The sequence below is a fragment of the Heptranchias perlo genome, chromosome 25 (genome assembly GCF_035084215.1).
Source record: "Heptranchias perlo isolate sHepPer1 chromosome 25, sHepPer1.hap1, whole genome shotgun sequence".
Taxonomy (NCBI): domain Eukaryota; kingdom Metazoa; phylum Chordata; class Chondrichthyes; order Hexanchiformes; family Hexanchidae; genus Heptranchias; species Heptranchias perlo.
The window spans coordinates 8,043,433-8,056,968 of NC_090349.1; the positions used below are offsets into that span (position 1 = coordinate 8,043,433).

The 13,536-nt window shown below is 58.2% G+C and overlaps 1 protein-coding gene across 1 annotated transcript in view; it reads left to right on the forward strand.

Annotated features, from left to right (window-relative positions):
• The window catches only part of top3b (DNA topoisomerase III beta), an 82,246-nt gene that overhangs the window by 27,761 nt on the left and 40,949 nt on the right, over nt 1-13,536 (forward strand). Inside the window, exons 7-9 of the mRNA XM_068005528.1 lie at nt 2,728-2,841; nt 11,602-11,692; nt 13,378-13,532. Of these exons, the coding sequence (XP_067861629.1) occupies nt 2,728-2,841; nt 11,602-11,692; nt 13,378-13,532 (360 nt within the window). The remainder of the gene's footprint in view (nt 1-2,727; nt 2,842-11,601; nt 11,693-13,377; nt 13,533-13,536) is intronic.

Here is a 13,536-nt window from a genome sequence, read left to right on the forward strand (position 1 = left end):
TGCAGCGTTTAGTACACAGTCCTGCTAGCTGCTGGGTGCAGTGTCTTGGAACACCCTTCTGTTGGATGCAGTGTATCGGAGCACCAACCTTCTGCTAGCTGATGGATGTAGTATGCTGGGTGTCGGTGTAGTATGCTGGGTGTCAGTGTAGTATGTTAAGTGTCAACAATGAGGAGGATCGTAACAGACTTCAGGAGGACATAGACTGGTGAAATGAGCAGACACATGGCAGATGAAGTTTAACGCAGAGAAGTGTGCAGTGATACATTTTGGTAGGAAGAATGAGGGGAGGCAACATAAGCTAAAAGGTACAAATTTAAACAGAGACCCCTGAGGATGTACATACACAAATCTTTGAAGGTGGCAGGACAAGTTGATAAGGCTGTTTAAAAAAAGCATATGGGATCCTAGGCTTTATAAATAGAGGCATAAGAGTACAAAAGCAAGGAAGTTATGCTAAACCTTTATAAAACACTGGAGTATTGTGTCCAATTCTGGGCACCACACTTTAGGAAGGATGTCAAGGCCTTAGAGAGGGTGCAGAAGAGATTTACTAGAATGGTACCAGGGATGAGGGACTTTGGTTACCTGGAGAGGCTGGAGTTTTTTCTCCTTAGAGCAGAGGAGGTTAAGAGGAGATTTGTTAGAGGTGTTCAAAATCATGAAGGGTTTTGATAAGAGTAAATAAGGTGAAACTGTTTCCAGTGGCAGAAGGGTCAGTAACCAGAGGACACAGATTTACGGTAATTGGCTAAACAACCAGAGGCGAAATGCGGAAACATTTTTTTACACAGCGAGTCGTTATGATCTGAAATGCACTGCCTGAAAGGATGGAGAAAGCAGATTCAATAGCAACTTTCAAAAGTGAATTGGATACTTGAAGGGGAAAACTTTGCAGGGCAATGGGGAAAGAGCAGAGGTGCGGGACTAATTGGATAGCTCTTCCAAAGAGCTGGCACAGGCACGATGGGCCGGATGGCCTCCTTCTGTGCTATATCATTCTATAATCATGGTTCAGTGGTAAACCTCTCGTCTCTGACTCATAAGGTTGTTGGTTCAAGCCACACTCCAGAGACTTAAGCACATAATCCAGGCTGACACTCCAGTGCAGTACTGAGGGAGTGCTGCACTGTCGGAGGTGCCGTCTTTCAGATGAGACATTAAACCAGGTCCCCGTCCATCCTATGGCACTTTTCGAAGAAGAGCAGGGGAGTTCTTCTCCCGGTGTCCTGGTCAATACCCCTCAACCAACATAACTAAAACAGATTATCTGATTGCTGTTTAAGGAACCTTTCTGTGTGCAAATTGGCTGCTACGTTTCCCTACATTACACAGTGACTGCACTTCAAAAAGTATTGGCTATGAAGTGTTTTGGGATGTCCTGAGGTTTTGAAAAGCGCTATGTGAATGCAAGTTCCTTCTTTCATTATTCTTCTTCAGGCTGATGGGTGCAGTATGTTAGAGCACTGTCCTGCTAGCAGATGGGTGTGGAGTTTTAAAACCCCTTCAGTCCAATTACTGATGGGTGCGACTTGTCAGAATTATCTTGCATTGCTAGGACCCGGGCTCAAAACAAAGCCACTCTTTTTTGGTTTCCCTCTCCCTCAAATGTGCATGTACCATTGCCTGGTTGAGAGACTATTTGAGAGGACGTAGAGAGCCAGTTACATGGCAATGTATGTACAATTCAGTGTGACTAAATGGGACTGAGAACTCTGTGTGAGGGTCTTTAATGGAAAAGGAGTCTGAGAGTTGGGTACAAGACGGAGTGAGCCAGCTCTTTAACCCCATTGTAGCACATACCCTGTGCCTTCAGACACTGTAACCATATTGGTTCTAAGTGGCTCTGGATTAAATTGGCATCCTCTGCTGATGGTCGTGTCCATTTGGTATTCCTTTCCAGCTGTGACATTTGAAAGTTTTTTTTGAAACTGAGAGCCATAAGTGAAGGGGCAAGTGTCATGGTACAAGATAAGACCAAGACAGAAAAGGATGAAAAAAATGAGGAAAATCAGAAAGTAGTGATTAAGTGATGCCAGGCTTAGGTTTTAAATGCCTGTGGATTGTATGAGGAAATGTCGATTTGGGGGAGGGGGTAAAGAGTTCCATAATTTGGAGTGGCTGGGAAAGATGGAATTTGAGTAGGAGATTGTGTGATTAGTTTTGATTTTAACGCAATGCAGATGTAGGGAGGAGGGAGAATGTATAGCACAGAGTGTTTGATGCTTGGAAGGAAAAACATATTTAAAACAGTTTGGAGTTCTAAAGCGTTTCACCATCTTATGATTTTATAAATATCAGTAGTTTTTCTGTTACTGCGTTTGGCAGTTTGACTCTCTCCGAATCTCTAACTGGAGTGTTGCGAGTATAATTCAACCATGGAATCATCAATGATCCCTCACCCACCTCAATTGTTCCCACCAGCTGCAGAATACCCTAGATACCTATTTACATATATGGTAACTAAGGGACATCAGATTGTCCATAATTATTTGAAAAGAAAATGTCAACATTTTAACCTCCTCTCCAGTGTGTAATGTGTACTGACTCATGTACTGACTGATGCCCTGCTTGGGCTACTGTTGTTGCTGGTTTTATCATTGTAGTGTTTCCCTGTTATGGTGCATAATATTGAAAGTAATTCATTTCTGGGTGATGAACAGCTCTACAAGGAGCAAACCAACAATATGAAGGTTGTTCCACTCTTAATCTCTTTGTTTCTCCCAGATCAGTAATTGTGCAGGGGATTCCATGACTCTGGACTGGGACAGAGTCAGAGTATTTGACCGGGAAGTTGCACAGATGTATCTGAATATGACAAAAGCAACAAGAGAAACCAAGGTAAGCAAGGGAGAAGCATAGATGTTAGTCCCTGAGCTCTCACAGGGGATGTGTCTCTTGGGAGGGGGGGGAAGAGGGAGCAAGAGAGCATGAGGATATAACACACTGGGAACGGTAATGCAGTGGGCTATGTCATTGGACCAGTAATCCAGAGGCCTGGACTAATAATCCAGAGAATGAGAGTTCAAATGCCACCATGGCAGTTTGAGAATTTGAATTCAGTTTTAAAAATATCGAAATAAAAAGCTAGTAGCAGTAAATGTGACCAGGAAGCTGTTGGATTGTCGTAAAAACCCAACGGGTTCATTCAGCGTCCTTTCAGGAAGGAAGCCTGCTGTCCTTGCGCATTCTGATCTATATATGACTCCAGTTTCGTTACTGACTCTTAACTGCCTTCTGAACTGGCCTAGCAAGCCACTCAGTTATATCAAAACTGCTACAAACTGGACTGCAACAATTCATGAAGGAGCCCCACTGCCTTCTCAGTGACGAAGGATGGGCAATAAATAGAAAGAAGGTAATTCCATAAATACAGCAAGAGGGTCTGTAATTCCCTGAGTAGAAAGAGAGGATGCAGTCTGTAATTCCTTTGAGTACAGAGAGAATGAGGTCTGCAATCCCATGATAGAGAGAGCTAAAGGGGGGGGAGAGAGCGCGAGAGAGCTGACGGGGGGGGGGGGGGGGGGGGGAGAGAGAGCGCGAGAGAGCTGACGGGGGGGGGGGGGGGGGGGAAGAGAGAGAGCGCGAGAGAGCTGACTGGGGGGGGGGGGGGAAGAGAGAGAGCGCGAGAGAGCTGACGGGGGGGGGGAGAGAGAGCGCGAGAGAGCTGACGGGGGGGGGGGAGAGAGCGCGAGAGAGCTGACGGGGGGGGGGGGGAGAGAGAGCGCGAGAGAGCTGACGTGGGGGGGGGGGAGAGAGAGCGCGAGAGAGCTGACGGGGGGGGGGGGGAAGAGAGCGCGAGAGAGCTGACGGGGGGGGGGGGGGGGGAAGAGAGAGAGCTGACGGGGGGGGGGGGGGGGAAGAGAGAGAGCGCGAGAGAGCTGACGGGGGGGGGGGAGAGAGCGCGAGAGAGCTGACGGGGGGGGGGAGAGAGCGCGAGAGAGCTGACGGGGGGGGGGGAGAGAGAGCGCGAGAGAGCTGACGGGGGGGGGAGAGAGAGCGCGAGAGAGCTGACGGGGGGGGGGGAGAGAGAGCGCGAGAGAGCTGACGGGGGGGGGGGGAGAGAGAGCGCGAGAGAGCTGACGGGGGGGGGAGAGAGAGCGCGAGAGAGCTGACGGGGGGGGGGGGGGAAGAGAGCGCGAGAGAGCTGACGGGGGGGGGGGGAGAGAGAGCGCGAGAGAGCTGACGGGGGGGGGAGAAGAGAGCGCGAGAGAGCTGACGGGGGGGGGGGGGGAAGAGAGCGCGAGAGAGCTGACGGTGGGGGGAGAAGAGAGCGCGAGAGAGCTGACGGGGGGGGGGGGGGGAGAGAGCGCGAGAGAGCTGATGGGGGGGGGGGGGAAGAGAGCGCGAGAGAGCTGATGGGGGGGGGAAGAGAGCGCGAGAGAGCTGACGGGGGGGGGAAGAGAGCGCGAGAGAGCTGACGGGGGGGGAAGAGAGCGCGAGAGAGCTGACGGGGGGGGGAAGAGAGCGCGAGAGAGCTGACGGGGGGGGGAAGAGAGCGCGAGAGAGCTGACGGGGGGGGGGGAGAGCGCGAGAGAGCTGACGGGGGAGGGGGGGAAGAGGGCGCGAGAGAGCTGACGGGGGAGGGGGGGGAAGAGGGCGCGAGAGAGCTGACGGGGGAGGGGGGGAAGAGGGCGCGAGAGAGCTGACGGGGGGGGTGGAGAGAGCGCGAGAGAGCTGACGGGGGGGGTGGAGAGAGCGCGAGAGAGCTGACGGGGGGGGGGTGGAGAGAGTGCGAGAGAGCTGACGGGGGGGGTGGTGGAGAGAGCGCGAGAGAGCTGACGGGGGGTGGTGGAGAGAGCGCGAGAGAGCTGACGGGGGGGGGTGGAGAGAGCGCGAGAGAGCTGATGGGGGGGGGGGGGGAAGAGAGCGCGAGAGAGCTGACGGGAGAGAGGGGGAAGAGAGCGCGAGAGAGCTGACGGGAGAGAGGGGGAAGAGAGCGCGAGAGAGCTGATGGGGGGGGGGGAAGAGAGCGCGAGAGAGCTGACGGGAGAGAGGGGGAAGAGAGCGCGAGAGAGCTGACGGGAGAGAGGGGGAAGAGAGCGCGAGAGAGCTGACGGGGGAGGGGGGGAAGAGAGCGCGAGAGAGCTGACGGGGGAGGGGGGGAAGAGGGCGCGAGAGAGCTGACGGGGGGGGAAGAGGGCGCGAGAGAGCTGACGGGGGAGGGGGGGGAAGAGAGCGCGAGAGAGCTGACGGGGGAGGGGGGGAAGAGAGCGCGAGAGAGCTGACGGGGGAGGGGGGGAAGAGGGCGCGAGAGAGCTGACGGGGGAGGGGGGGGAAGAGGGCGCGAGAGAGCTGACGGGGGAGGGGGGGGAAGAGGGCGCGAGAGAGCTGACGGGGGGGGGTGGAGAGAGCGCGAGAGAGCTGACGGGGGGGGGGTGGAGAGAGCGTGAGAGAGCTGACGGGGGGGGGTGGAGAGAGCGCGAGAGAGCTGACGGGGGGGGGTGGAGAGAGCGTGAGAGAGCTGACGGGGGGGGGGGGGGGGTGGAGAGAGTGCGAGAGAGCTGACGGGGGGGAAGAGAGCGCGAGAGAGCCGCGGCGGGGGGGGGGGGGGTGGGGAGGGAGCGCGCGCGAGAGAGCCGCAGGGGTGGGGGTAGGGAGCGCGCGTTCGAGTGAGCCAGCCATGGGGGGGGGGGGGGCGCGCAAGCGAGCCGTGGGGTGGGGGGGAGGGTAGCTCGCGAGAGAGAGCCGCGGGGGGGGGGGGGGGAGAGAGCCGCAGGAGGGGGTGGAGGGAGCGCGCGCACGAGAGAGCCGCGGGTGGGGGGGGTGAGGGAGCGCGTGCCGCGGGGGAGGGGGAGTGCGAGCTCGAGGGAGCCGTGGGGGAGGGAGTGCTAGCTCGAGGTAGCCGCGGGGGAGGGAGCGCGAGCGCGCTGCGGGGGAGGGCGAGGGGGAGTGCGAGCGCGCCGAGGGGGGAGCGCGAGCGCGCGCTCGAGGGAGCCGAGGGGGAGCGCGAGCGCGCGCTCGAGGGAGCCGAGGGGGAGCGCGAGCGCGCGCTCGAGGGAGCCGAGGGGGAGCGCGAGAGCGCGCTCGAGGGAGCCGAGGGGGAGCGCGAGAGCGCGCTCGAGGGAGCCGAGGGGGAGCGCGCGCTCGAGGGAGCCGAGGGGGAGCGCGCGCTCGAGGGAGCCGAGGGGGAGCGCGCGCTCGAGGGAGCCGAGGGGGAGCGCGAGCGCGCGCTCGAGGGAGCCGAGGGGGAGCGCGAGCGCGCGCTCGAGGGAGCCGAGGGGGAGCGCGAGCGCGCGCTCGAGGGAGCCGAGGGGGAGCGCGAGCGCGCGCTCGAGGGAGCCGAGGGGGAGCGCGAGCGCGCGCTCGAGGGAGCCGAGGGGGAGCGCGAGCGCGCGCTCGAGGGAGCCGAGGGGGAGCGCGAGCGCGCGCTCGAGGGAGCCGAGGGGGAGCGCGAGCGCGCGCTCGAGGGAGCCGAGGTGGAGGGCGAGCGCGGGGGAGGGGGAGCGAGGGCGGGGAGGGAGGCGCGGGGGAGAGAGCGCGAGCGAGCGGGCGGGGGAGAGAGCGCGAGCGAGCGGGCGGGGGAGAGAGCGCGAGCGAGCGGGCGGGGGAGAGAGCGCGAGCGAGCGGGCGGGGGAGAGAGCGCGAGCGAGCGGGCGGGGGAGAGAGCGCGAGCGAGCGGGCGGGGGAGAGAGCGCGAGCGGGCGGGGGAGGGAGCGCGAGCGCGAGGGAGCCGCGGGGCAGGGAGCGCGAGCGCGAGGGAGCCGCGGGGCAGGGAGCGCGAGCGCGAGGGAGCCGCGGGGCAGGGAGCGCGAGCGCGAGGGAGCCGCGGGGCAGGGAGCGCGCGCGCGCGCGAGGGAGCCGCGGGGCAGGGAGCGCGCGCTGCGCGCGAGGGAGCCGCGGGGCAGGGAGCGCGCGCGCGCGCGCGCGAGGGAGCCGCGGGGCAGGGAGCGCGCGCGCGCGCGCGAGGGAGCCGCGGGGCAGGGAGCGCGCGCGCGCGCGCGAGGGAGCCGCGGGGCAGGGAGCGCGCGCGCGCGCGCGAGGGAGCCGCGGGGCAGGGAGCGCGCGCGAGGGAGCCGCGGGGCAGGGAGCGCGCGCGCTGCGCGCGCGCGAGGGAGCCGCGGGGCAGGGAGCGCGCGCGAGGGAGCCGCGGGGCAGGGAGCGCGCGCGAGGGAGCCGCGGGGCAGGGAGCGCGCGCGCGCGAGGGAGCCGCGGGGCAGGGAGCGCGCGCGCGCGAGGGAGCCGCGGGGCAGGGAGCGCGCGCGCGCGAGGGAGCCGCGGGGCAGGGAGCGCGCGAGGGAGCCGCGGGGCAGGGAGCGCGCGAGGGAGCCGCGGGGCAGGGAGCGCGCGCGCGAGGGAGCCGCGGGGCAGGGAGCGCGCGCGCGCGAGGGAGCCGCGGGGCAGGGAGCGCGCGCGCGCGCGAGGGAGCCGCGGGGCAGGGAGCGCGCGCGAGCGCGCGAGGGAGCCGCGGGGCAGGGAGCGCGCGCGCGCGCGCGCGCGCGAGGGAGCCGCGGGGCAGGGAGCGCGCGCGCTGCGCGCGCGCGAGGGAGCCGCGGGGCAGGGAGCGCGCGCGCGCGCGAGGGAGCCGCGGGGCAGGGAGCGCGCGCAGCGCGCGAGGGAGCCGCGGGGCAGGGAGCGCGCGCGCGCGCGAGGGAGCCGCGGGGCAGGGAGCGCGCGCGCGCGCGAGGGAGCCGCGGGGCAGGGAGCGCGCGCAGCGCGCGAGGGAGCCGCGGGGCAGGGAGCGCGCGCGCGCGCGAGGGAGCCGCGGGGCAGGGAGCGCGCGCGCGCGCGCGAGGGAGCCGCGGGGCAGGGAGCGCGCGCGCGCGCGCGAGGGAGCCGCGGGGCAGGGAGCGCGCGCTGCGCGCGAGGGAGCCGCGGGGCAGGGAGCGCGCGCGCGCGAGGGAGCCGCGGGGCAGGGAGCGCGCGCGCGAGGGAGCCGCGGGGCAGGGAGCGCGCGCGAGGGAGCCGCGGGGCAGGGAGCGCGCGCTGCGCGCGAGGGAGCCGCGGGGCAGGGAGCGCGCGCTGCGCGCGAGGGAGCCGCGGGGCAGGGAGCGCGCGCTGCGCGCGAGGGAGCCGCGGGGCAGGGAGCGCGCGCGCGCGCGAGGGAGCCGCGGGGCAGGGAGCGCGCGCTGCGCGCGAGGGAGCCGCGGGGCAGGGAGGCGCGCGCGCGCGCGCGAGGGAGCCGCGGGGCAGGGAGCGCGCGCAGCGCGCGAGGGAGCCGCGGGGCAGGGAGCGCGCGCGCAGCGCGAGGGAGCCGCGGGGCAGGGAGCGCGCGCGCGAGGGAGCCGCGGGGCAGGGAGCGCGCGAGGGAGCCGCGGGGCAGGGAGCGCGCGCGGGAGCCGCGGGGCAGGGAGCGCGCGCGCGAGGGAGCCGCGGGGCAGGGAGCGCGCGCGCGCGAGGGAGCCGCGGGGCAGGGAGCGCGCGCAGCGCGAGAGGGAGCCGAAGTGGGGGGGAGGGAGCGCACGAGGGAGCCGAAGTGGGGGGGAGGGAGCGCGCGAGCGGGAGAGCCGAAGGGGGAGAGAATGTGCGAGAGAGCTGAAGGGGGGAGGGTGTAACGAAGGTGGCGGAAGAAGAGTACTGAAGATGATGGAGAGAAGGAGAAAGGGGTAGTGTGAGGGGGAGAGAAACAGATGATGGTAGGATGGGCAAGCAAATGTAGGTGGAGAGTGAGAAGATGGAGATTGGAGAGGGTGAGGAGGAGGAAGAAGTGAAGATGGAGAAGAAATGATGTGGAGATGCCAGTGATGGACTGGGGTTGACAATTGTTAACAATTTTACAACACCAAGTTATAGTCCAGCAATTTTATTTGAAATTCACAAGCTTTCTGAGGCTTCCTCCTTCCTCAGGTGAATGTTGTGGAAATGAAATCCTCGAACCTTTCGCATTTATAAATCACAGAACAATACTTGGTGATTACAGACAGTGTTTTCAACTGCCCGTTGCCAAGGCAATCAGTGTGCAGACAGACAGGTGTTACCTACAAGGTCTCCGAATATACAAACCACCAAAAAAAAAAGAGAGAGAGGCAGAAACATCAAAAAGACAGCAAATGACCCGTTGTATTAAAAACAGATAACATTTGTTCGCTGGTGGGGTAACGTGTAGCGTGACATGAACCCAAGATCCCGGTTGAGGCTGTCCTCGTGGGTGCGGAACTTGGCTATCAATTTCTGCTCGACAATTTTGCGTTGTCGTGTGTCTCGAAGGCCGCCTTGGAGTCCGCTTACCCGAAGGTCGGTGGCTGAATGTCCTTGACTGCTGAAGTGTTCCCCGACTGGGAGGGAACCCTCCTGTCTGGCGATTGTTGCGCGGTGTCCGTTCATCCGTTGTCGCAGTGTCTGCATGGTCTCGCCAATGTACCATGCTCTGGGGCATCCTTTCCTGCAACGTATGAGGTAGACAACGTTGGCCGAGTCACAGGAGTATGAACCGTGCACCTGGTGAGTGGTGTCCTCTCGTGTGATGGTGGTATCTGTGTCGATGATCTGGCATGTCTTGCAGAGGTTACCGTGGCAGGGTTGCGTGGTGTCGTGGACGCTGTTCTCCTGAAAGCTGGGTAATTTGCTGCGAACGATGGTCTGTTTGAGGTTGGGTGGCTGTTTAAAGGCGAGTAGTGGAGGTGTGGGGATGGCCATAGCGAGGTGTTCGTCGTCATTGATGACATGTTGAAGGCTGCGGAGAACATGGCGTAGCTTCTCCGCTCCGGGGAAGTACTGGACGACAAAGGGTACTCTGTTGGTTGCGTCCCGTGTTAGTCTCCTGAGGAGGTCTATGCGATTTTTCGCTGTAGCCCGTCGGAACTGTCGATCGATGAGTCGAGCGTCATATCCCGTTCTTACGAGGGCGTCTTTCAGCGTCTGTAGGTGTCCATCGCGTTCCTCCTCGTCTGAGCAGACCCTGTGTATTCGCAGGGCCTGTCCATAGGGGATGGCCTCTTTGACGTGGTTAGGGTGGAAGCTGGAAAAGTGGAGCATCGTGTGGTTGTCTGTGGGCTTGCGGTAGAGTGAGGTGCCCGTCTTTGATACTCCATCAAAGACGGGCACCTCAGCACCTCACTCTACCGCAACCCCACAGACAACCACACGATGCTCCACTTTTCCAGCTTCCACCCTAACCACGTCAAAGAGGCCATCCCCTATGGACAGGCCCTGCGAATACACAGGGTCTGCTCAGACGAGGAGGAACGCGATGGACACCTACAGACGCTGAAAGATGCCCTAGTAAGAACGGGATATGACGCTCGACTCATCGATCGACAGTTCCGACGGGCTACAGCGAAAAATCGCTTAGACCTCCTCAGGAGACTAACACGGGACGCAACCAACAGAGTACCCTTTGTTGTCCAGTACTTCCCCGGAGCGGAGAAACTACGCCATGTTCTCCGCAGCCTTCAACATGTCATCAATGACGACGAACACCTCGCTATGGCCATCCCCACACCTCCACTACTCGCCTTTAAACAGCCACCCAACCTCAGACAGACCATCGTTCGCAGCAAATTACCTAGCTTTCAGGAGAACAGCGTCCACGACACCACGCAACCCTGCCACGGTAACCTCTGCAAGACATGCCAGATCATCGACACAGATACCACCATCGCACGAGAGGACACCACCCTCCAGGTGCACGGTTCATACTCCTGTGACTCGGCCAACGTTGTCTACCTCATACGTTGCAGGAAAGGATGCCCCATAGCATGGTACATTGGCGAGACCATGCAGACACTGCGACAACGGATGAACGGACACCGCGCAACAATCGCCAGACAGGAGGGTTCCCTCCCAGTCGGGGAACACTTCAGCAGTCAAGGACATTCAGCCACCGACCTTCGGGTAAGCGTACTCCAAGGCGGCCTTCGAGACACACGACAACGCAAAATCGTTGAGCAGAAATTGATAGCCAAGTTCCGCACCCACGAGGACGGCCTCATCCGGGATCTTGGGTTCATGTCACGCTACACGTTACCCCACCAGCGAACAAATGTTATCTGTTTTTAATACAACGGGTCATTTGCTGTCTTTTTGATGTTTCTGCCTCTTTTTTTTGGTGGTTTGTATATTCGGAGACCTTGTAGGTAACACCTGTCTGTCTGCACACTGATTGCCTTGGCAATGGGCAGTTGAAAACACTGTCTGTAATCACCAAGTATTGTTCTGTGATTTATAAATGCGAAAGGTTCGAGGATTTCATTTCCACAACATTCACTCGAGGAAGGAGGAAGCCTTCGAAAGCTTGTGAATTTCAAATAAAATTGCTGGACTATAACTTGGTGTTGTAAAATTGTTTACAATGGAGAAGAAAGAGGAGGATTTCAGTTCCAAAATAAAACTAGTAGGTGCTGGATTCTACAACCTGGAGAAGAGAAGGTGCTTTTGTGCCGGCTAACACCAGTATAAAATTGTAGTATATGTACATACCTCCCGTAGAGCCCTCACAAACAGCAAGCTTTCCAGCTGGATACTTGCAGGGTCCCCTCGCATCATTTTTCGGCCTGGCAGATCATTTTACACTGTCAACTCCTGGACTTCTGATTCACAAAAATAAATGTCACTCCCTGCACCATGTAGCTACATGTGAGAGAAAGCTGCTAACTAAGACAGGGACTCTCGTCCAAACTCTGGAAGGAAATTGTGGATTGATTGTTTTCATTTTTGTTACAGGTGGAATCTGTGAGTAAGAAGGAGAAGGTGAAGCAGAGGCCACAGGCTCTGAACACCGTGGAGATGTTGCGTGTAGCCAGCTCTGCCCTGGGTATGCTGTGTATTATTCATAACTCTTACTGATCATTACTCGGGGATGAGTTGGGTTTCTTCAGCTATATATAATGTGTCTGGAATATCTCAAATGTACTTTTTTCCTTTAATCTTTTTTAAAAAAAAACTTTATCTGTTCTTGTCAAGGTGACAGAGATTAGTGCTGGGGAATGGAACATTGTCCATTTGGGGCAGTAGTGTCAGAGTTGAGCACTCCCAAATCAGCTTACTGCAACCTCAGAACAGCAAGCCCTACTGTACTAGTATGACATTTTCCACAACAGCCTTCCTGCACTCTCGCTGAGTGAAATATGTATTGCATGCTGACTAATGAGCAGGTTTGTGCTGTGGGCCAATGCCCCCTTGGGCTGAGACTGCCCAGACTCATTTCACACAGGACCCTGATGGTCAGTGGACAGAGGAGATATTCATGGTGAAGTAATAGGACTATGGTTCATAATTCACATGGTGAATTCTTGATGTTGGCTGCAAACTGCTTGACTGGCTTTAGAGCATGAACTGTACGTGATCAACATACCACACTGTTTGTGTGTGTGTGTGTGTGTGTTGTAGCCACTGTGCGGGGAGTATGGCCATGGTAGTGTGGCATTGAGGAATAGGGTATTGTTAGTATCAGTAATTACGAAAGTAAATAAGAAAATTCTGAAAGTCCACATGAATTGAACGAAAGCCCCAGGGCATCTGTGTATTTCTTCAGACTACGTTATTCAATCCTGACCAGCTGCATTCCATAGATAATGAGCTGGATTTTCCAATGAATTTGCATCTGTTTTATGGCCATTTCTGGGTAGGTGGTAGCGGAAAATGTGCCAGGGATGCTTCAGTTGCCATTTCTGGGATTTTCAGCAAGAAGTGATGGTGACCTATGAAATCAAGGTGTGCGTATTGAATTGATGGGAGTATGTCATCTGATGAATCTCCTGTCACTTTGGTAACGCTGGATGTCAGGAACACTGTTGCTTGACTGAGATGACCTCATTAAATCATTCCACTTGTGATTCTTTGTTTTTTATTTATATTTAGTAATTTACCCACTTACCTCTTTCTGATTGCATTAACTTGTCTGTCTGTTTGCCTGCCTCTTATTTTCAGTTCTGCAGAAGGGTCCGCACTCGAATGGTAAACTTGTCTGTTCCCTCCATAGATGCTGACTGACCCTTGTTTCCAGCATTTCCTGTTTTTGTTTTAGATTTCCAATGTCTGCAATGATTTGCTTTTTAATTGCATTCCTGCTGTTGAGTGTTGCTGAAGCAGCGGAGTGGAGCTTTAACTATTAATTTTAACTGGTGCCAAGCCCAGTGCACTTCATCATAGAGCGATCGATTGGAGAAAACAAATCGCATTTTTCAAAAATTTGTCTTCTGTATCGGTATCAGCCATTTGTTCCCACTTTTGCTTGCCAGGCTGGGCCTAGTGACTGTTGAGGTAGTAAAACCCCAATCTCTTTTCTCACTCCACCTACTCAAAAGGCCCATCAATTATTGAACAAGGTAGAACAGTAGATTGCTGTATAGATATAAAAATGAATATCCAGAGCTCATTTTCTTTGCAGGGACTTTTAGGAGGACACTACAGTTGTGCACAGTGTATTAAGTGATTCACTGCGTCTATCTCAAGGATATATGTAGTCCATCAACTCTTCCCCTTCATCTGTCTGAACAGGGATGGGCCCGCAGCATACCATGCAAATAGCTGAGAAACTCTACACCCAGGGGTACATCAGCTACCCTCGAACAGAGACCACCCAATACCCAGATAACTTCGACCTCAAAGGAGCCCTCCGACAGCAGGCGAACAACCCCTACTGGAGTGACACGGTTC